General features: G+C 43.8%; 1 protein-coding gene across 2 annotated transcripts in view; it reads right to left on the reverse strand.

The window, feature by feature from the left end:
* Positions 1-19,105, reverse strand: part of med13a (mediator complex subunit 13a) — a 260,218-nt gene extending 241,113 nt beyond the window's left edge. For both annotated transcript variants that reach the window (XM_083638644.1, XM_083638643.1), the window contains exon 1: positions 18,644-19,105. In XM_083638644.1, the coding sequence (XP_083494770.1) occupies positions 18,644-18,709 (66 nt within the window). In that variant the 5' untranslated portion in view covers positions 18,710-19,105. The remainder of the gene's footprint in view (positions 1-18,643) is intronic.
* Between the last annotated feature and the right edge of the window lie 5,895 nt (positions 19,106-25,000).

Raw genomic sequence — 25,000 nt, forward strand, 5'->3', positions numbered from 1 at the left:
GTGTGTGTGTGTGTGTGTGTGTGTGTGTGTGTGTGTGTGTGTGTGTGTGTGTGTGTGTGCGTGAGATAGAGACAGATCTCGGTGGTGTAAAGTGCCCTCTAATAATATCAGCTTTGGGCTCTGTGTGGTGCACATTCATCTTAAGAATTTAAAAGTCTGTGCATATTAACCATGAATTAAATTGAATTTGAATTAAGTGTGTGCTTTATGCCAAGTGATAAGATCAACAATTCAGCAGAAGATAGCATATTTGACAGGAAATGCTGTTTAAGTTATCCTAAATGTTTTCAAAAGTGCTCAAACTCAGTCAGAGAAATCCATCATTTCATTATATTATATCAATGACACGGACCGTTTGAGCGACTCGCTTCTTGTTGATGATGTCATCACAGAGCGCCAGCTGTTATATTAGACCTCCGGTCAATTCAGGACTATTTTCAAGTCACATCACTGTTAGAGAAAGAGAGTCAACAGCTCGCCTCGCTGACGTCCTGTATCCACCGAACTCCATTGGAAAGAAATGGTGAGTTTTAACAAACTGTTCATTTAGTGTTTTTTACCCGTTTTAATTACCGAGTCCGTTTGTTTTGGAGAGGAGGGACTCTAGTATAATCCGGCGTGCAGTAGAAGCCATGTGAACGATGAACACAGATGAATCCAAAGCTTTGAAACAAACTGAGCACAATAGAAACAAGCTGAGCTAACGTTAGCAACCAGCGCGGCTTGCAGCCCTCCAGCAAATCCCATTTGGGGAAACAGTGATTTTAACATGAAGTTGCTTTCAGCATTTTGACCTGTTGTAATTAGAGCGTCTGTTTGTTTTGGGAGAGGAGGAGACGTCTGCGGGTATTGGCTCCCGCTAAAAACCTTCTGAGGGAATCCTAATCTCATAAAACGGCTCGCATAATTCCACACTATTGCACGACGCCATGACACGTCGTCTTCTGTTATTGTTTTGAGTTTGAAAACCCCTAGCGGCAGAAGATTCCATATTGCAATTAGGGCTGCAACAACTAATCGATTAAATCGATTAAAATCGATGATTAAATTCGTTGGCAACGAATTTGATTATCGATTCGTTGCCTCGCGATTAGTTGGACCGCAGAGCCATCTGTTTTGTTGATATTAACAACAGCTGACCGCAGCTGCTGCGGCGCAGTGCTGGCTACGTCACTCCCTGGCCCCGCTGTCGCGGAGCCGACTACGTCACTCGCCTTGCGCACGCGCAGTAAACGACAAACAAGTTGAGAACGAGAAAGCAGCTCGACACAAAACTTCACAAGTTTGGGAGCACTTCATATTAACTGGAAATAAAAAGTCTGTTACGTGCAAAATGTGCAAAGCCGATCTTGCATGGCATGGAAGCACAACGGCCCTGCGTGAACACCTTAAACACAAACATGTTGGATCATTGGATGATGGTGAAGGGAGCTCAGGAGCCGGGTAAGTTAACTTAACTTAGCGTTATACTACTACAAACTCGATATGCATGTAAACTAATGTTACATTATTAGACCCATGTGTATTGTTGTTTGAAGTGGAAATGTTCGTCTCACAGCAGATAGTTTGTTTTGTTTATCTAACGTTAACAGGCGATGCGCCCGCACCCAGGTCGACAACGTTAACGTTATAGCCGACCGGCTCGTTAACGTTACGTTAGCTTGCTAACGTAGTGGTAGAGCAGACGTGGTATGTAAACTCAGATAGTTTGTTTCGTTTATCTAACGTTAACGGCTGATGCGCCCGCACCCAGGTCGACAAGCATGGTGTGTTAAGCCGACCGGCTAGTTAACGTTACGTTAGCTTGCTAACGTTAATGGTAGAGCAGACTTGGTATGTAAACTAAAATAGGGGTTGTTGTCCCTTGTTCATTGGTGTGTGTGCTACACTACAGCTGCTACAGTCTGTCTGCTTGTGTCTACTATAGCTGCTACAGTCTGTTTGTGTCTACTATAGCTGCTACAGTGTGTCTGTTTGTGTCTACTATAGCTGCTACAGTCTGTTTGTGTCTACAGGGCTGGGTTGTCTCTGTATTTAGCAGACTCACATTGTACTCATCCTGTGGGCTAGTCTGTGTTGCGTATAGGTTCTGTTGTGGAGAGGATCTCTCGACTTGGCCTGCTCTTTCTGTGTTGATTGGGTCATGCAGGCAAACTCCCTGACCACCATGCCTCTGCACGAGAGACATACAGCTCCCAACATCGCAGAGTGGTTGGAGGAGGTTGTAGCTAGATTTGAAATTCCTCCTAGCACTTTATTTAAGAAGATATGAAGATATCTTTTGCACTTACACCATACATTTGTATGTATTTTGTATTCGTTCATGCCGTGTCAAAGCTATTTGATGTAGCAAAGCCCGGTGGGTTTTTGTTTAACAAAAAAAAAGTTGTTTTTCAATAAACGGATGGAAACAATATCAGTGCATTTTTTTATCCGATTAATCGATTAATCGACAACTAACCCTACTGATTAATCGATTATCAAAATAATCGTTAGTTGCAGCCCTAATTGCAATTGTACGTTTAATTAAGACACATCAATAGGGTTAAAAGGACACTCTACCTATTACCTAATGATGTATTTTTCATTCGCCAATTTGTTTACAAAGATACAGAGCAAGTCAAATCGCTCTCTCCATAAATACCATTTGAGTGCAGAAATAAACATGTTGTAACTACCTGAACAAAATCCTACAGGATGTCTGTTTTGCTGAACATTGTGTAACTGGTGTAGCGTTAACGCCACTTATTCCAAAAAGCAATACAAAGCCAATACAGCGTTCTCTCAAGTCCAACTCATTGCAGTTGACTTGTGTGCTCAGAAGACGGTTCAGTTCACACTCACAGCCTGCTATCCCAGAGACTTCGGACATGGTAAGCGGAGAAGACACTGATGTGCTTGTTATTATCTCCGTTTGCTAACAGTAGCACTGTCACAGGGGGTCAAGTTGAACTGAACTGACCACTTCCTGTGGTGCGCCACAAGTTTAGCCCATTTCATTTCTGGGATTTTAGCTGCTAGCTGTCGCAGCTGAAATGCTAAAAATGCTGATTAAATGCGTGTGTGCTGTTAAGGTTATGAATAGAATACAATAGCCTACAGAAGCAGACGGCTAGGCTTTTCAGCTTACATTACAGTTCTATTAGTAGCCTATTAGCTTGTGATGAGTATTTCTTGTTACTATCAGGATGTTTGTGTCGCACCAATGCTGCAGTTTCTCTGCCAAGTAGGCAACTGAATACATGATGCTTTGTTGCCCTCAAAATATGTGCTCCCAAAAAAGCGAATGCATTATGGCAATTGTGGCGTACGGGTTAGGTGCCACCAAACAACCCTGCATTACAGTCCGTAGCAATTATGCTCACTTATTGATCCACGATTTATTCAGTTATTACATGTATTTTACCATTATGTCTATATCGAATATCTCTGTCCTTAATATGCAACACTGCACTCATTGTAAATGTCAATAGCCAGACACTATTAAACTGTCAGCAAATTAATTGTGTTCGTATGACACATAATAAAAATGATCACCAATATCACTAGTATGCAGACGAATAACATACAACACGGTTACCTCAAAGACAACTCATATAGAGTGTGGAAATGTTGTTGTATGAAATACATGCTACACTGCAAACTCCCAAGTGCTACTAGTGGAACAATTTGAACTGAAGCATTGGCTTGCGTCTCAAGTGAAAAGACATCGCCTACAAAACATTCAATTTTGTCATTCCTGGAGAGTACAAAGTTGGTAGAGAGGCTGCACTGTAGACTAGCGATGTAAAAAGGTTTCTGACAAAACGGCGCTATACAGAACTTTGGATGATAAGCATCTTGGACTGGTGAAGCAGACGAAAAAAGATGCACTCTTTGAAACGTCTCTCGATGCCAGAAGATCTCTCTTACCGCAAGACTTTGTCATGAACTTGTTTTGTTCGCACACGACGATGCTAAGACATTAGCATGCACACTGCTGGACAGAGGTATCCACCAGTGACAGAAATGGCTTTGGTGCCAATCCTCTCGTCAGACATGAGGTAAGGTGACCAAATGAAGTCTGCGTGTTCCTTTAACTGTGCTGCTTGTGTGGTCATTAGGGATGCACACAATTAATCGAAGCTCGATTACTCGCTTATTACTCGGATTTACTCGAGCATGTGAAAAAGTACTTGATCAAAACAAAACAAAAAGCAAGTGCATTCTGTCAGTAGAACGATGTTTTCAAATCATTTTTCAATGAATCTCCAGAGGGCGCAATGATATCACTGTAACAGACTGTTCAGTGTGTATGCGAGGCTCTGTGGATGTCCCCTCAGAGTTGCCGTAGAACAGGAAGTGGGGGACTTTGTTGTTGACCGAGACAGAGCCGGTGTTCACTAGTGTGCTTAGTGCTAACGCTAGGCGCTAGCTGTCTGAGAATAAATGTGGAAACGTGTTATAACGTTACAGCCTGACTCTCGTTTATTGTTTTATTAACAAAGTGTAAGTAATAAGCAGACCCGGACACTCAGCTACATCACTATAGCCCTTTTCAGACAAGTCATAAGATGCTCTACTTGAACAGTGTTCATTCGGATAAATTGGCTGACTCCTCTTCCTCAAACTTGGAGCAAACCACCATCAGCGAGGAAGAGGAAGAGTTGCGACGCAAGTACAACAACAATCACTTGAACAATGTTCATTGGGATCCTAGTCTCACCTGGACTGGAGCTGAGCAACTCTGCATCAGCGTTTAAGAGCTGCGACGGCTGCGATGCACTGCAGCAGAAAAAGTAAACAATCTGCGTGCGGTAAGCGAGCCCCTGCGGCCGCGGCCGGGATTCTGGGCAAATGTTGACATGTCTAAAAGTTATGCTACGTTTTTATGTGTCTCATACGTTTCATAGCGTAGGCTATGCTATGCAATGCTGTGAGAAATATGCAATAGGTTGCTGCTGTATAAATAAAGGTTTTATTGAGGAAAAAACGCATTTGGTATGGTTTGGATTTTTTATTATTTTTTATTACAATTACTCGATTGATTGCTCGTTAACGTTACCAATGATCGAGTTTGGAATTTGTGGAAAATGTGCATCCCTAGTGGTCATATTTGGGGGTTTCAGTCAAGGCGGAAAATGGCATCAAGACAACTGACAAGACAAAGACTGTTTGCAAGCAATGTCAGAGACTCAAGAGCCTTGTTTGGTGGGTAACACTAGATGCACCATGTACAAACAAACAACCACATCTCACACACGCAGGCAGCTGTAGCTCAGGAGGTAGAGCGGTGCGTCCACTAATCGCTTTGGATAAAAGAGGTCCGTGGTTCGATTCCCGCCTCCTCCAATCTGCATGTCGAAGTGTCCTTAACTCATTGAGTGCCAGCCACTTTTGGAGAACGGACGCTCCCAGTGCCAGAGTTTCAGAGCGTTTTCAGTGATTTCTCGAGGCCCACAGAATATTGTGTGATATTACTATGTAAACACCGAACACGCACAAAGAACCATGAGACTCTCTTCTATCATCTGCAAAAAAAAGTTTATTGATACAATTTTCCGTTCTTTAGTTAGGAGCCGGAGAAGATAGGTTGTTTTGAGCAAAAAGACACGTTTCAAATTAGAAGCTGAGTTATTCCGCCTTTTGTGAAATGAAGCATTTCAAGCACATTCACTGAGTCTGAAGGTAATATTTTCTGATGTAGTGACGTGGTGTAGTTGTGTGGTGCCCTGCTTGCCCCACCCCCCTCTCCCCCCCTCAGCTGCAAACTCCTCCCCACACTAACACACAGCCTCACGCACCCAGGTCTATTTTCGGAGTGCTCCGTTTTTGTGCGCCGGCTCCCAGCGCGACACGGAAATGCATCGGGTGCTGCCTTTCTGGCGGCTAATCGTGTGGATAAACTATGCAGACAGACGGACAGAGGCAGAGGGGCTCAGTTGTGGGAGCGGATTGACTGCTGTTCGCAGCCAACGTCAGCTGCAGACAGAGCAATCTATATGGCTCTGGCTGCAGCATGAGCGGTTTCTCTTTGATCACGGGGGTTTTTCCTGCTGTTTTCCAGACCTTTCTCTAATCTGGAGAGCACTGTCGCCACCTAATGAGTCCGTAAAATAGGTTATACACCTTCAATAGCTACAATATTTGTACAGGAGATGCCTGAGGCTTTGATCCACGTCCCACCGTCAAAAAACGGAATTGACGAACATACTCGTCCTTGGCACTCTACGTTACTAAACGAAATGACGAACATACTTGTCCATGGCACTCAATGAGTTAAGCAAGACACTGAACCCCAAATTGCTCCCGATGGTGTGCCAGCACCCTGCGTGGTAGCCTGCCGCCATCGGTGTGTGAATGGGTAAATGTACCTACTGATTAGGGGTGTCACAATATATCGTCCCACGAAATTTCGCGATAGTAAAACGTCACGATATGTATCGTTGAGATGAAATCTCATATCGCAAAAAAAAAAAAAAAAAAAAAAATCAAAAAATAGACTAAGAAACGTCTTTGTTTGTTGAAGTTCAATGTGTGGAAAGTACTTCAGTTGAACAAGTCTCTGAAGAGACACATGAGAAGTTATACAGGAGAGAAACCATTCAATTGAGTTTCTGGCAAAACTGTTTACTTGACAGGAAAAACTGAAGATGCATAAAAAAATAGATTAAGAAAAGTCTTGTTGTTTGAGTTTGAAGAAAAACTGAAGATGCATAATGAGAATTTATACTGCTGAGAAACCTTTTAGTTCAAAGTAAATCTAAGTGACGGTGTAACTCATTCTATTTCAAGATAAGCCTTATCTCCAATCTCATGTTTTTTCTAGTTGTTATTGTAATAACAATTTCCCACAACAGCATGTTTTGTATTTGTGCATTTCAAATAAAATACTACTTTTCCAGTCATATATTGTCATTATTCAAGTTTAAAAAAATATTGTTAAAATCCTATCGTATCGTATCGTTATCGTGAACCCAGTATCGTGATACGTATCGTATCGTGAACTGAGTGTATCGTGACACCCCTACTACTGATTGTAAAGCGCTTTGGATAAAAGCGCTATATAAATGCAGGCCATTTACCATTTTACACACACACAAGTACATGGTTAAATGCTGCATTGAGTCTTAAATACAGTCTCAGTCAGGTCTTAAAAATGTCGCTGTTTCACTTTGTACGACTTTTCTAGTAAGAAATGTCACTGGTTGCACAGATGGTTGTACGTTGTTTTTTTTACTCTTTGGGCTTATTTGAGGATAAACCGACATTAACAACACCTTTAAAAGTTTTTAAATCAAATTGAGAGAAACCTGAAGTCACTCGGTTTATGGTTTGCACACTTCTGCTTTATTTTCTCCCAAATAAGGGGATTTTTCTTCAGTCAGAATTGTCTGATTCTGCTCAATAATATATTATGATGATATTGAACCATGAACCCAATATTGTGCATCAAACTGAGCAGTGAGTTGAATGCATGATCATGACACCCTGCTGTAGACTCAAGTGTTACCTCCACTCCTCCTTACACCTTCATCATGACACCCTGCTGTAGACTCAAGTGTTATCTCCACTCCTTACACCTTCATCATGACACCCTGCTGTAGACTCAAGTGTTATCTCCACTCCTCCTTACACCTTCATCATGACACCCTGCTGTAGACTCAAGTGTTATCTCTACTCCTCCTTACACCTTCATCATGACACCCTGCTGTAGACTCAAGTGTTATCTCCACTCCTCCTTACACCTTCATCATGACACCCTGCTGTAGACTCAAGTGTTATCTCCACTCCTCCTTACACCTTCATCATGACACCCTGCTGTAGACTCAAGTGTTATCTCCACTCCTCCTTACACCTTCATCATGACACCCTGCTGTAGACTCAAGTGTTATCTCCACTCCTCCTTACACCTTCATCATGACACCCTGCTGTAGACTCAAGTGTTATCTCCACTCCTTACACCTTCATCACGACACCCTGCTGTAGACTCAAGTGTTATCTCCACTCCTCCTTACACCTTCATCATGACACCCTGCTGTAGACTCAAGTGTTATCTCCACTCCTTACACCTTCATCATGACACCCTGCTGTAGACTCAAGTGTTATCTCCACTCCTCCTTACACCTTCATCATGACACCCTGCTGTAGACTCAAGTGTTATCTCCACTCCTCCTTACACCTTCATCACGACACCCTGCTGTAGACTCAAGTGTTATCTCCACTCCTTACACCTTCATCATGACACCCTGCTGTAGACTCAAGTGTTATCTCCCCTCCTTACACCTTCATCATGACACCCTGCTGTAGACTCAAGTGTTATCTCCACTCCTCCTTACACCTTCATCATGACACCCTGCTGTAGACTCAAGTGTTATCTCCACTCCTTACACCTTCATCATGACACCCTGCTGTAGACTCAAGTGTTATCTCCACTCCTTACACCTTCATCATGACACCCTGCTGTAGACTCAAGTGTTATCTCCACTCCTTACACCTTCATCATGACACCCTGCTGTAGACTCAAGTGTTATCTCCACTCCTTACACCTTCATCGTGACACCCTGCTGTAGACTCAAGTGTTATCTCCACTCCTTAGACCTTCATCATGACACCCTGCTGTAGACTCAAGTGTTATCTCCACTCCTCCTTACACCTTCATCATGACACCCTGCTGTAGACTCAAGTGTTATCTCCACTCCTTAGACCTTCATCATGACACCCTGCTGTAGACTCAAGTGTTATCTCCACTCCTTACACCTTCATCACGACACCCTGCTGTAGACTCAAGTGTTATCTCCACTCCTTACACCTTCATCATGACACCCTGCTGTAGACTCAAGTGTTATCTCCACTCCTTACACCTTCATCGTGACACCCTGCTGTAGACTCAAGTGTTATCTCCACTCCTTAGACCTTCATCATGACACCCTGCTGTAGACTCAAGTGTTATCTCCACTCCTCCTTACACCTTCATCATGACACCCTGCTGTAGACTCAAGTGTTATCTCCACTCCTTACACCTTCATCATGACACCCTGCTGTAGACTCAAGTGTTATCTCCACTCCTTAGACCTTCATCATGACACCCTGCTGTAGACTCAAGTGTTATCTCCACTCCTCCTTACACCTTCATCATGACACCCTGCTGTAGACTCAAGTGTTATCTCCACTCCTCCTTACACCTTCATCATGACACCCTGCTGTAGACTCAAGTGTTATCTCCACTCCTTAGACCTTCATCATGACACCCTGCTGTAGACTCAAGTGTTATCTCCACTCCTTACACCTTCATCACGACACCCTGCTGTAGACTCAAGTGTTATCTCCACTCCTTACACCTTCATCATGACACCCTGCTGTAGACTCAAGTGTTATCTCCACTCCTCCTTACACCTTCATCGTGACACCCTGCTGTAGACTCAAGTGTTATCTCCACTCCTCCTTACACCTTCATCATGACACCCTGCTGTAGACTCAAGTGTTATCTCCACTCCTCCTTACACCTTCATCGTGACACCCTGCTGTAGACTCAAGTGTTATCTCCACTCCTCCTTACACCTTCATCGTGACACCCTGCTGTAGACTCAAGTGTTATCTCCACTCCTCCTTACACCTTCATCATGACACCCTGCTGTAGACTCAAGTGTTATCTCCACTCCTTACACCTTCATCATGACACCCTGCTGTAGACTCAAGTGTTATCTCCACTCCTCCTTACACCTTCATCATGACACCCTGCTGTAGACTCAAGTGTTATCTCCACTCCTCCTTACACCTTCATCATGACACCCTGCTGTAGACTCAAGTGTTATCTCCACTCCTCCTTACACCTTCATCATGACACCCTGCTGTAGACTCAAGTGTTATCTCCACTCCTCCTTACACCTTCATCATGACACCCTGCTGTAGACTCAAGTGTTATCTCCACTCCTCCTTACACCTTCATCATGACACCCTGCTGTAGACTCAAGTGTTATCTCCACTCCTCCTTACACCTTCATCACGACACCCTGCTGTAGACTCAAGTGTTATCTCTACTCCTTACACCTTCATCATGACACCCTGCTGTAGACTCAAGTGTTATCTCCACTCCTTACACCTTCATCATGACACCCTGCTGTAGACTCAAGTGTTATCTCCACTCCTTACACCTTCATCATGACACCCTGCTGTAGACTCAAGTGTTATCTCCACTCCTTACACCTTCATCATGACACCCTGCTGTAGACTCAAGTGTTATCTCTACTCCTTACACCTTCATCATGACACCCTGCTGTAGACTCAAGTGTTATCTCCACTCCTTACACCTTCATCACGACACCCTGCTGTAGACTCAAGTGTTATCTCCACTCCTTACACCTTCATCATGACACCCTGCTGTAGACTCAAGTGTCATCTCCACTCCTCCTTACACCTTCATCATGACACCCTGCTGTAGACTCAAGTGTTATCTCCACTCCTTACACCTTCATCATGACACCCTGCTGTAGACTCAAGTGTTATCTCCACTCCTCCTTACACCTTCATCATGACACCCTGCTGTAGACTCAAGTGTTATCTCCACTCCTCCTTACACCTTCATCATGACACCCTGCTGTAGACTCAAGTGTTATCTCCACTCCTCCTTACACCTTCATCATGACACCCTGCTGTAGACTCAAGTGTTATCTCCACTCCTTAGACCTTCATCATGACACCCTGCTGTAGACTCAAGTGTTATCTCCACTCCTTACACCTTCATCACGACACCCTGCTGTAGACTCAAGTGTTATCTCCACTCCTTACACCTTCATCATGACACCCTGCTGTAGACTCAAGTGTTATCTCCACTCCTTACACCTTCATCGTGACACCCTGCTGTAGACTCAAGTGTTATCTCCACTCCTTACACCTTCATCATGACACCCTGCTGTAGACTCAAGTGTTATCTCCACTCCTCCTTACACCTTCATCATGACACCCTGCTGTAGACTCAAGTGTTATCTCTACTCCTCCTTACACCTTCATCATGACACCCTGCTGTAGACTCAAGTGTTATCTCCACTCCTCCTTACACCTTCATCATGACACCCTGCTGTAGACTCAAGTGTTATCTCCACTCCTCCTTACACCTTCATCACGACACCCTGCTGTAGACTCAAGTGTTATCTCCACTCCTTACACCTTCATCACGACACCCTGCTGTAGACTCAAGTGTTATCTCCACTCCTCCTTACACCTTCATCATGACACCCTGCTGTAGACTCAAGTGTTATCTCCACTCCTTACACCTTCATCATGACACCCTGCTGTAGACTCAAGTGTTATCTCCACTCCTCCTTACACCTTCATCATGACACCCTGCTGTAGACTCAAGTGTTATCTCCACTCCTCCTTACACCTTCATCACGACACCCTGCTGTAGACTCAAGTGTTATCTCCACTCCTTACACCTTCATCATGACACCCTGCTGTAGACTCAAGTGTTATCTCCCCTCCTTACACCTTCATCATGACACCCTGCTGTAGACTCAAGTGTTATCTCCACTCCTCCTTACACCTTCATCATGACACCCTGCTGTAGACTCAAGTGTTATCTCCACTCCTTACACCTTCATCATGACACCCTGCTGTAGACTCAAGTGTTATCTCCACTCCTTACACCTTCATCATGACACCCTGCTGTAGACTCAAGTGTTATCTCCACTCCTTACACCTTCATCATGACACCCTGCTGTAGACTCAAGTGTTATCTCCACTCCTTACACCTTCATCGTGACACCCTGCTGTAGACTCAAGTGTTATCTCCACTCCTTAGACCTTCATCATGACACCCTGCTGTAGACTCAAGTGTTATCTCCACTCCTCCTTACACCTTCATCATGACACCCTGCTGTAGACTCAAGTGTTATCTCCACTCCTTAGACCTTCATCATGACACCCTGCTGTAGACTCAAGTGTTATCTCCACTCCTTACACCTTCATCACGACACCCTGCTGTAGACTCAAGTGTTATCTCCACTCCTTACACCTTCATCATGACACCCTGCTGTAGACTCAAGTGTTATCTCCACTCCTTACACCTTCATCGTGACACCCTGCTGTAGACTCAAGTGTTATCTCCACTCCTTAGACCTTCATCATGACACCCTGCTGTAGACTCAAGTGTTATCTCCACTCCTCCTTACACCTTCATCATGACACCCTGCTGTAGACTCAAGTGTTATCTCCACTCCTTACACCTTCATCATGACACCCTGCTGTAGACTCAAGTGTTATCTCCACTCCTTAGACCTTCATCATGACACCCTGCTGTAGACTCAAGTGTTATCTCCACTCCTCCTTACACCTTCATCATGACACCCTGCTGTAGACTCAAGTGTTATCTCCACTCCTCCTTACACCTTCATCATGACACCCTGCTGTAGACTCAAGTGTTATCTCCACTCCTTAGACCTTCATCATGACACCCTGCTGTAGACTCAAGTGTTATCTCCACTCCTTACACCTTCATCACGACACCCTGCTGTAGACTCAAGTGTTATCTCCACTCCTTACACCTTCATCATGACACCCTGCTGTAGACTCAAGTGTTATCTCCACTCCTCCTTACACCTTCATCGTGACACCCTGCTGTAGACTCAAGTGTTATCTCCACTCCTCCTTACACCTTCATCATGACACCCTGCTGTAGACTCAAGTGTTATCTCCACTCCTCCTTACACCTTCATCGTGACACCCTGCTGTAGACTCAAGTGTTATCTCCACTCCTCCTTACACCTTCATCGTGACACCCTGCTGTAGACTCAAGTGTTATCTCCACTCCTCCTTACACCTTCATCATGACACCCTGCTGTAGACTCAAGTGTTATCTCCACTCCTTACACCTTCATCATGACACCCTGCTGTAGACTCAAGTGTTATCTCCACTCCTCCTTACACCTTCATCATGACACCCTGCTGTAGACTCAAGTGTTATCTCCACTCCTCCTTACACCTTCATCATGACACCCTGCTGTAGACTCAAGTGTTATCTCCACTCCTCCTTACACCTTCATCATGACACCCTGCTGTAGACTCAAGTGTTATCTCCACTCCTCCTTACACCTTCATCATGACACCCTGCTGTAGACTCAAGTGTTATCTCCACTCCTCCTTACACCTTCATCATGACACCCTGCTGTAGACTCAAGTGTTATCTCCACTCCTCCTTACACCTTCATCACGACACCCTGCTGTAGACTCAAGTGTTATCTCTACTCCTTACACCTTCATCATGACACCCTGCTGTAGACTCAAGTGTTATCTCCACTCCTTACACCTTCATCATGACACCCTGCTGTAGACTCAAGTGTTATCTCCACTCCTTACACCTTCATCACGACACCCTGCTGTAGACTCAAGTGTTATCTCCACTCCTTACACCTTCATCATGACACCCTGCTGTAGACTCAAGTGTCATCTCCACTCCTCCTTACACCTTCATCATGACACCCTGCTGTAGACTCAAGTGTTATCTCCACTCCTTACACCTTCATCATGACACCCTGCTGTAGACTCAAGTGTTATCTCCACTCCTCCTTACACCTTCATCATGACACCCTGCTGTAGACTCAAGTGTTATCTCCACTCCTCCTTACACCTTCATCATGACACCCTGCTGTAGACTCAAGTGTTATCTCCACTCCTTAGACCTTCATCATGACACCCTGCTGTAGACTCAAGTGTTATCTCCACTCCTCCTTACACCTTCATCATGACACCCTGCTGTAGACTCAAGTGTTATCTCCACTCCTTACACCTTCATCATGACACCCTGCTGTAGACTCAAGTGTTATCTCCACTCCTTACACCTTCATCATGACACCCTGCTGTAGACTCAAGTGTTATCTCCACTCCTTACACCTTCATCACGACACCCTGCTGTAGACTCAAGTGTTATCTCCACTCCTTACACCTTCATCATGACACCCTGCTGTAGACTCAAGTGTTATCTCCACTCCTCCTTACACCTTCATCATGACACCCTGCTGTAGACTCAAGTGTTATCTCTACTCCTCCTTACACCTTCATCATGACACCCTGCTGTAGACTCAAGTGTTATCTCCACTCCTCCTTACACCTTCATCACGACACCCTGCTGTAGACTCAAGTGTTATCTCCACTCCTTACACCTTCATCACGACACCCTGCTGTAGACTCAAGTGTTATCTCCACTCCTTACACCTTCATCATGACACCCTGCTGTAGACTCAAGTGTTATCTCCACTCCTTACACCTTCATCATGACACCCTGCTGTAGACTCAAGTGTTATCTCCACTCCTTACACCTTCATCATGACACCCTGCTGTAGACTCAAGTGTTATCTCCACTCCTCCTTACACCTTCATCATGACACCCTGCTGTAGACTCAAGTGTTATCTCTACTCCTCCTTACACCTTCATCATGACACCCTGCTGTAGACTCAAGTGTTATCTCCACTCCTCCTTACACCTTCATCACGACACCCTGCTGTAGACTCAAGTGTTATCTCCACTCCTTACACCTTCATCACGACACCCTGCTGTAGACTCAAGTGTTATCTCCACTCCTTACACCTTCATCATGACACCCTGCTGTAGACTCAAGTGTTATCTCCACTCCTTACACCTTCATCATGACACCCTGCTGTAGACTCAAGTGTTATCTCCACTCCTCCTTACACCTTCATCACGACACCCTGCTGTAGACTCAAGTGTTATCTCCACTCCTCCTTACACCTTCATCATGACACCCTGCTGTAGACTCAAGTGTTATCTCCACTCCTCCTTACACCTTCATCATGACACCCTGCTGTAGACTCAAGTGTTATCTCCACTCCTCCTTACACCTTCATCACGACACCCTGCTGTAGACTCAAGTGTTATCTCCACTCCTTACACCTTCATCATGACACCCTGCTGTAGACTCAAGTGTTATCTCCACTCCTTACACCTTCATCATGACACCCTGCTGTAGACTCAAGTGTTATCTCCACTCCTTACACCTTCATCATGACACCCTGCTGTAGACTCAAGTGTTATCTCCACTCCTTACACCTTCATCATGACACCCTGCTGTAGACTCAAGTGTTATCTCCACTCCTTACACCTTCATCATGACACCCTGCTGTAGACTCAAGTGTTATCTACACTCCTTACACCTTCATCATGACACCCTGCTGTAGACTCAAGTGTTATCTCCACTCCTTACACCTTCATCACGACACCCTGCTGTAGACTCAAGTGTTATCTCCACTCCTCCTTACACCTTCATCATGACACCCTGCTGTAGACTCAAGTGTTATCTACACTCCTCCTTACACCTTCATCACGACACCCTGCTGTAGACTCAAGTGTTATCTCCACTCCTTACACTTCTTGAGGTGGAAGAGGAGCTGCAGCAGCCCCTCTGTCAAAGACTGGACACGTCAGTGCTCCATTCCTCATCAACAATCCAAGAGGCAGATTGCTCTATGGATAAATGTGCCTTCTGCAGTTATTCTGTCTGTCCTTTCAAAATAAAGTGTTGTTCTGTCTGCTGTCTGTCCTTTCAGAATAAAGTGTTGTCCTGTCTGTCCTTTCAAAATAAAGTGTTGTTCTGTCTGTCCTTTCAGAATAAAGTGTTGTCCTGTCTGTCCTTTCAAAATAAAGTGTTGTTCTGTCTGTCCTTTCAAAATAAAGTGTTGTTCGGTCTGTCCTTTCAAAATAAATGAGTGGCAGCCTGTGTGCAGAAAGAGAGAGTGCCAAGGATATCTGTCTATTTCCTTCCAACTTTCAAATCCTGCTTTCGTGTCTGTATGTGTCTGTGTGTGTGTGTGTGTGTGTGTGTGTGTGTGTGTGTGTGTGTGTGTGTGTGTGTGTGTGCGTGCGTGCGTGCGTGCGTGCGTGACACTGCTGCATTGTCTGCACAGTAGTTGTTTCCCCGCTGTCTATCTAAGTAAATGCTCCGGTATGTGGGCAACTGCTTACAAATTGTCCCAGCAGGCAAAGCAATGCAGGTCGTGAGAAGTTTTACTTTGAAAATGCCCCTGCTGGATTCAGAGGCAATGTAAGGGCAAAGCCATGTGACGCAGGGAGGAAGTTTTCTTAAGGCAGCGTATTTGGGGGTCACGACCCCTGCCATTGGCCAGCTGCTCACCTTCCCCTCTGGCCACTTAGGGCGCTCTCGGTCTCGGTGGAAAGCACTGTGTTCAAACAGCTGTCTTCCCCGCCTTTCAACTTATGAGACCAGCAACAGGTGAAGCTGTCGCACTCCTCCCTCTGTTAAGAAAGACAAGTGTCTGTTTGCATATTTAGTCCAGAAGATGCCAATTCTATTGGCTTCATTTGCTCCACTGTATGGCTTCTAATCCCATCACGACCTAAAGATTTTTGCTAAGTACATGTTGACAAGGTTAGAACCTAAGTCTGACAATAAAAGGGCATGGCAGCTCAAACTACCTATTTCTGGAAAAGTCTGCTTGGTAAACGCGTAATAACACGGCAAATAGGCTGAACTTACACTCTAGGGTAATTCCAACAAAAACTTTTGAATGCAAAACAAAAAATATGCAACAAGTACAAACTATCAAACTCCAGAGAAGAGCATCCACTGACGAAACGAAGGGAAAAAAGTACCACAATGTGTTCACATTCTTTCAACAGAAAACCACAAAGTGGAGTCTGTTCAGCATGTGAGTCATAACAGCAGTGGTGTTGTGCTTAGTCTCAGTGTGCAGGAAAATGTCAGTCAGACAGGCACAGCACTACCAACACCAGCCCCCAGCTCGCCTGTCCACTGTAGCCTACGCTGCCTTCAAGTGCCATCGTAAACATTGTATTTACGAGTTCAGCACACATCGACCCAACTGAGTGGTACTGGGAGAGTAGGGATTTCTATGATAAAGTGTGTGTGTTGGGGGGGGGGAGGCATGGAAACTGTCAACAATAATGGTAAAGGCACGGCATTTTATCACTGTGTTATTCTGAGGTAAAACTTTGTTTTGATGCATGTCTACTTTCTCATAGTTTAACTTTTAGCAGGAACTTTGTGCATATATTAATCAAGACATCAATCACATGCCCTTTGGGACATTGTGTCCTCTTCAGTTACCACTGCAGTGCAAAGTACTTCTCTGTCACTTCATTTGCAACAATAAGCACCAAAATCCTAATTTTGTAGCAGCCATCATTTTGTTATTATTGCTGACCACAGGCACTTGAATGCTTGACAAATGGCATTAACTTCCGATCTGGAAGATAGGAGCTTACGGGGAGCCCATGAAGGTAGCATTACACTTCTCAGCTAACCTACAAGTCTTCACTGATACTGTAGCTAAGCCTGCTGACAAGCCAATTAACTGCAACAACAAACACCCACAGACCATGTCCACGATTATCCAGCCAGGGTTGGCGTTGTGCACTCAAGGAACACCTTTACATTTGTTGCGGTGTCTTGTTTTGTGCACCAGGCAGAGGATGCTTGCTTCTCCATTTATTTGACAAGGGATAAAGACGTGTGAACTTCTCCGGGTGGGGAGGAGCACAACCACAACTATTTAGGGTAACTTTAAATGGCTGCAGCCTGCAACTGACAATACTTACTTACAGCATCATATATTAGAAGATCCAAATGAACTCTGATATGAGAAACAATTGACACGTGACATGCCAACTTATAGGCTTTGCTGACCCGTGACTATCAAAGATATGTTGCTCCCTAGATGGTTGTAATGCCCAGGAATGCATGTCAGATATTATATAATCAGCCCAGGGCCTGTGCCCTAGTCGGTGTGAGTAGGCTACTAGAAATTGAAGTTCCTAATAAACAACGAGATCAGCGACTGACAAACATGATGATAACATATTACATAAGTGCGTTTGCAAAACAAAGACTATTACCCCAAACACGCTTGTAACCTACCAGCTGCCTACAAATGAGATTGATTGGCAAGATATAACAAGCGTGCTAGTATTGACAAGCTAACTCGTTGACTGACACTGACATTCGTTCCTGCAGGAGTATTTAGTGTTTGGCAGCAAATGCACATTAGTTATTCATCCTAACTTAGCGATAACGTTATGCCACTGCAGAAAGGGGTGCAAGAGCAAGTTTGTTTGACGGGTCACCACTTGATAAGCGAAAACACACTGTGAAATATAATGGAGGCGAGATAACAAGTTAATAATAAACAAGTCGTTGAGGCGAAGTGAGAAAGTGCTACAACAACAAACTCATTGGGAGACACTGTGCTGAAACGGCATTTGGCAGTAAAATGCACAACGCTTATTCCCGTGCTAACTAGCGATATGTTGCTGTCTCTGCGCTGCGAAAATAAGTAAATGAAGCTTAACAAACGAGTAACGTTAACCTTTTAACTGTTTGGTCTAACGTTACGAGTGGAACAAAATAGGAAACAATTTGGAAATGTCACAATGATGGAAGTGTCATAACACACACGGCGCTGTGACTGGGTGAGAAAGTGCTAAAACAAGGCTACAGTGTAACGTTAGCGACCTGGGATACATTCGGATACATTGTTGTCCTGAAATGATGTCAGCTAGACAGGGCCGTAAGCCTAGCTAAGCTACTATCAACTGATGCCTGTGTGGCTAACGTTAGCTTAGCCCCTGTTCAGCTAGTTAAAAATGGCTGCTTTCCTTTAGTTTTAAATCTCTTACCAGACAGAATAGATTGGAATGGCAATCCTCCAAGCTGGCCCCGTTTGGTACAAAACAAGAACTCATCCTTCTTCACTGCGAGATCCAACTCTCCATCATTTCACTTCCCGGGAAATAAATAACAATTTGCGGATTCGTGTTTTCAAAGATGTTGCAGGCTTAATCAACGAGAAATATTTTTTGTAACATTTGGCTGGAGGATAGTTAATTCAACAACCTTCCGATTGCAGTTCCCCCGTCAAAGATAAAAGCGGATAACAGAGACCGTGCTACCTCTATTTAGGCATCTCAAAAGCACATAGGAAAAACAAATTAAAGGTAGCTAAAAATGTTCATAAAACAAAAAGAAAAGGAGAGCAAAGAAGCAACTCTCCCCCTCCCCCTTAGCCCTAAAACGGTCTCTCTGCTTAAAAAAATAAAAACGTCCCGTCTCACTCCACCATCGTAAAATCCAATCTAAAAACGAAATACATCCTGTAAAAACCTATCGAAATATGGCATCGGCCTATATTTTTGCTGTTATTTCGACCATTATTTCAGCCTCGGTTCCTGTTGGTTTCCATTTGAATTCATGGATTCCTTTCTTTAATGGCGGCCACAGGGACAACTCTGCCTTCCACAGCCTATTGGCTCATTCGTGGTCAAAGCTGCGTCAAGCTAGCCAGCGACAGACCGAACAACACCGGAAAATATGCGGTTTCTCCTTTAAAATAAATACGTAGAATATGACACTTTATGACAATGAATTCATACTGTCAACAAGGCTTGTTGGAAAAAAGAAAGAAAGCTGTATTCAATTCACTGCAGAATCCCCTGAAACAAACTGTATTTTCTCTTTGGTACTTTGTGTCACTCTATAAACCTTTCGACTCATGAGGCGCGTCAATATGGGTTTTATTTTGAAAGTCTTGACCATAGGTGCAGTGTTAGATTCTGGCTAGCTTGACGCTGTCGTGGTCATGAGGGCTGTAATAACACAAGACTGATAGGTATTGCCGCTAGGCCAGCGCAAGTGGCGCTACTGAGCAACAGATTTTGTTACTAATGATGAAACCCTATAAACTTGCTCACTAACACAGTGCACCACCTAGCGCATGTGATGGTGCACTTGCAAAGGAATTATGCATCCAAGGGTGCTTTGTTTTCTTTAATTTCATTTCAATCATTTAAATTTCACCTTTATTTAACCAGTGCCCCAATGCAATGAGATAAAGATGTATTATTATTATTATTATTATTATTATTATTGTTATTGTTATTGTTATTATTATTATTATTATTATTATTATTATTATTATTATTATTATTATTATTATTATCATCATTGTTGTTGTTGTTGTTGTTTTATTTTATTATTTTATTTTCAAAGGACACAAGATAGAAAGCAAATGCAGAAGAACACAGAAGATTTGAAGATAATGCAAGAAGCAATTACAACAAGAGCAAACATTGAGAATGCTATAACAGATAAATAAAGATAAAGCATCTTTGTTGACAGATTTACAATTTAGAAGCAGATGTGCAAGTGTGGTTCTAACTTGTAAAACTGGCAACACAGTTCACCTTCATGAAATCAAAATACAGACAGTCAAAGTTAAATAAAATGAAAATAAAAGAGCATGTAAAAAAAATCTGTATAAAATCAAAGTCACATATTTGAGGACAAAGTTTAAAAAAATCTGTTTAAATGTACAAATAAGCAGCATCAAACAAGTAGAAATACATTTCATCATGGTTTCTTTATGGAAAAAGGTTTACCCACCATTTTTAGACATACATCTTTATTATAGGAAATCCAGTATTCAGGGCAAGTATCAAACTGATTTGTTAACATAGGGTAATGTAAGGGGGAAAAGTATGGATTAATGCTTTTCTGAAAATATAATTATTTTTTCTTTATAATGGTGTTGATCCCCAACTTGAAGTCATAATTTGCCCTCCTTTGTATTTACCGCTACATCACTAATTGTAATTGTTATGCATAAAAGTAATCATTCTTAATCGGCCACTCTATGATGGATTTGTTCTTATTTCAAGTGCAATTATGTTTTCATTTCACCAGCTAAGACTGTTTAGTGCAATTATTTGCATTAAAGTCTCCCAAATGAGACGTGTCATTTCCGTTTGCCTCCTCCCACCGGAAGGTCAAAGCACCGGGCCAGCTTCTGAACAGTGCCTCTGCAGCAGGTACTCGGTGTGTTACACCGGGCCAGCTTCTGAACAGTGCCTCTGCAGCAGGTACTCGGTGTGTTACACCGGGCCAGCTTCTGAACAGTGCCTCTGGAGCAGGTACTCTGTGTGTTGCACCAGGCCAGCTTCTGAACAGTGCCTCTGCAGCAGGTACTCTGTGTGTTGCACCGGGCCAGCTTCTGAACAGTGCCTCTGCAGCAGGTACTCGGTGTGTTACACCGGGCCAGCTTCTGAACAGTGCCTCTGGAGCAGGTACTCGGTGTGTTGCACCGGGCCAGCTTCTGAACAGTGCCTCTGCAGCAGGTACTCGGTGTGTTACACCGGGCCAGCTTCTGAACAGTGCCTCTGGAGCAGGTACTCTGTGTGTTACACCGGGCCAGCTTCTGAACAGTGCCTCTGCAGCAGGTACTCGGTGTGTTACACCGGGCCAGCTTCTGAACAGTGCCTCTGGAGCAGGTACTCGGTGTGTTACACCGGGCCAGCTTCTGAACAGTGCCTCTGGAGCAGGTACTCTGTGTGTTGCACCGGGCCAGCTTCTGAACAGTGCCTCTGCAGCAGGTACTCTGTGTGTTGCACCGGGCCAGCTTCTGAACAGTGCCTCTGCAGCAGGTACTCGGTGTGTTACACCGGGCCAGCTTCTGAACAGTGCCTCTGGAGCAGGTACTCGGTGTGTTGCACCGGGCCAGCTTCTGAACAGTGCCTCTGCAGCAGGTACTCGGTGTGTTACACCGGGCCAGCTTCTGAACAGTGCCTCTGGAGCAGGTACTCGGTGTGTTGCACCGGGCCAGCTTCTGAACAGTGCCTCTGCAGCAGGTACTCGGTGTGTTACACCGGGCCAGCTTCTGAACAGTGCCTCTGGAGCAGGTACTCGGTGTGTTGCACCGGGCCAGCTTCTGAACAGTGCCTCTGCAGCAGGTACTCGGTGTGTTACACCGGGCCAGCTTCTGAACAGTGCCTCTGGAGCAGATACTCAGGACACCTCAGCAGGGTGGAGGCTTGAATCGGGGCCTTCCGGGCGATGGACGGTCTCTCTAATCACCACACACCCTGCTGCCCTAAGGGATTTCAGTGGAAAATGTAAGACTTCAGTGTAAAATATGCTGCTGTGCAAAATACTTAACAATGATGCATATGTATAAATATAAGCTTCCTGATTTATGAAGTAGGTAAGCATTTGTGCAGTACTAATGCAGTTAAAAAAGCAGTACAATTGTTCAACAGTCTTGCGCTTTGGAGCTCTGTTCTTTGAGATGACTCCAGAACAATTGAACCAGCAGTGAGCAGCCTACCTGCTGTTTGAGGTAGAAGTAGACCTCTATTGTTACAGGACCATGGCCGTCAATTTTTAATTATGGAATATCTTGAGCAAAGAACTGAAGTTTGGCTTCAGGGTATGATTTGCATTTTTTTCTTTTTTTTCTTTGCTAGTTTTGGCTGTGGCCAACATTTCCTTTAATATTATTTCGGACTCAAAGCAGATTGTTTCTATCATTAATCTCCAGGATTCTTGCTCTTGGAGTTGAGCATGTTTTAATTTTTTCACAATATTGTAAAACTGTGCCCCTGACTTCATACAGTGAGCATCCAAGCTTATGTTTGGCCAAGCCAAAAGGGCTTCAATTACAGTTTCACCATATGAAATCTTTTTTGTTTGTTTGTTTGTTTGTTTGTTTGTTTGTTTGTTTGTTTTTACCCCTGTTTCTTTGTTTAATACTGGACTTGCATTATGCATTGGACTATCCAACTTCATAGGGTAACTGATTTATTTCACTGAGCCTCTGTGCCTAATTGAATTGGTATTAATACTGTACCGTGTCTTAGGGATTTCCTCTGGGGTGGACATGCAATAGGATTTATAGTAAATGCTACTGTTGCCAAAATTAAGACATTTCTAAATCATTTTAACAATAGCAAATCCAATCCATAAGCTGTGAAAAATTAAGATTATCACTAGTGATATTTTTCACAATATTTCAAAGGTGAAACATTGTCAATCATTGTACACTACAGAATGGCCTAACCTACTCTTCCATCAAATCACTTTTCTTCTTAGTGATCTCCAACCTAGCAACATGTTATCTTTGAGCGCTCTCAGCTGCTCTCATTGGTTCAAATGTTCACTTTTGTAGAATCAATTCTTCAGGCACCCTAGGAATTTGAACTAAATGCACCCAGACAGAACTGTCCTTCCACTTACACCCTCAGGCAGACTGAGCCAATCTCCCCCTCTGCTCCCAAGCTTAAGTGCTCTCGGTTTATGGAATACTACCTTTAATGAGTTTTTAGCAAGTCCTTGTCCCATCATTATGCCATACCTCCTAATAATTACATGACAATGTCGGCTGTGTTTAGTCATGGTCGTTTGTTTTTATAACTGCTAGGTGCTGCTACTCCATCATTTCGTCTGTTATCATGTCATTCTCTAATGAGGAATTGTGCTCCCTTAATAAGCTTTTTTAAATAGTAGTATCGTACTTTCTTAAAGACCTTAGAGTAAGGTGCCATGTAATCCCATCAGTGTGCCATGTTTCTCTATTATGATCAACGGTAATTCAAATCATTGCTGCCTTGTAGTTTCAGTTAATAAGCTGTAAATACCTGGTTGTGTACAGCCATAGCGGCAGCACTGTACAATAAACTGTTACGATCATTTCCTTCCACGCCCAGAGTTATACTATCACATAGGATCATAAATACATTTTCCTGTTTATTTATACAATTATTGATATTGAGAGAGCGGGGAGAAGGAGGGGGGGGGGTGCAGTGTGGAGCTGGTGATGACAGCAGATCCTGAGGCCAGCAAATAGTTGGCTGCTCCTGGACTCATGATGGAGTCATGGAAGGTGTGGTAAGCCTGAAGAGTGACGATAATGTTGCAGCAAAGTGGAAAAACAAACAAAAAATCAACAACAACACTGGGTCAGGAAATCAATTTGTGCCAAGCAATTATAGGAAAACGTATTTTGTCAACATGACTGGCTGGAGTTGAAAATGGTGTGGACATAAGCGGTTAACATGTTTCCCAACGATTTCTTCCAAATGAATGCAAGCACATTTCTTTATTCGACAATTAGAATCCATCACAGCAATCCACACAGAACCCTGGAATCTAGCTCCACTTTGTGTTTAGACGGCTCTATAGGACGAATCAGCGTGACATCACAACCACCCATAAATGTGGAACCCCGCGGCAGTTAACTAGTATGAGTTGTGCCGAACCAACATTAATATTTCAAAAACTATACATCACATCGCTTACATTTTGACATTCTGAGTGAGAACAGAATTAGCTCAAGACTTTGATGTATAATATATGCATGTCGTGTTAAAGTTGTGTGAACTGTCACGGTTTTTAAAATGTAAACAGGGTCAGCCGGCTAGAGTCAGATGCTCAAGCTCACGTTCCATAGGGTCCCATTGCCGTTTCCACGTTTCCTAGACCTAGAGCACAGATACTCAACTTGCGGCCCGCGGGCACCCCCTGTGTGGCCCGCGATAAAATTGCACACAAAAAACAAAAAACAAAAAACATTTTTTTTATTAAAAAAATAATAATAATTACAGTGCACCTGAACGCAACATGCAAGATACCCGCTGAATAAGTGTCCAAATGTTCATGTCATTCTGGCCAATACTCCACTTATGTTATAGCATTTCAGTCTGGGATATGGAATATCTTTCAATAATCTATGATTTAGCTGCTAAATTGTCAAATACCGCCGTCTGCTCGCTACCCAGGCACTTATGTATGTACTTAACCTAACTAACTACCCGGGGTGCACAACATTGTCAGACTAAACTCCGGCTGACACCCCAAAAACCTACAATCCGCTACAGAAAAATGTATATTGTTCGTTTATTAACTGGCCCCTGGCCTTCTATCATTTCACGAAAGTGGCCCACGGGCCGCAAGTTGAGTATCCCTGTCCTAGAGGATTGAGCAGCTTGCTCAACCTTAAATCTCCCATAGGAATGACATAGGACAACACATGGAATGGTAATCTCACATTCAGGCTTCCCACGCTATCACTCTCCTTCATATGAAAAAAAATGTGGCATGATAGCATCTGTATCAGATTTTTTTTAAAGGGGGGGGGGGGGGGGGGCTCTAATAGCACAGTTGTGGTGGTGGAGTAACTAATGGGGAGACCAGATTGCTTTATTATC

Source organism: Poromitra crassiceps (genome assembly GCF_964638095.1).
Source record: "Poromitra crassiceps genome assembly, chromosome: 1".
NCBI lineage: Eukaryota > Metazoa > Chordata > Actinopteri > Beryciformes > Melamphaidae > Poromitra > Poromitra crassiceps.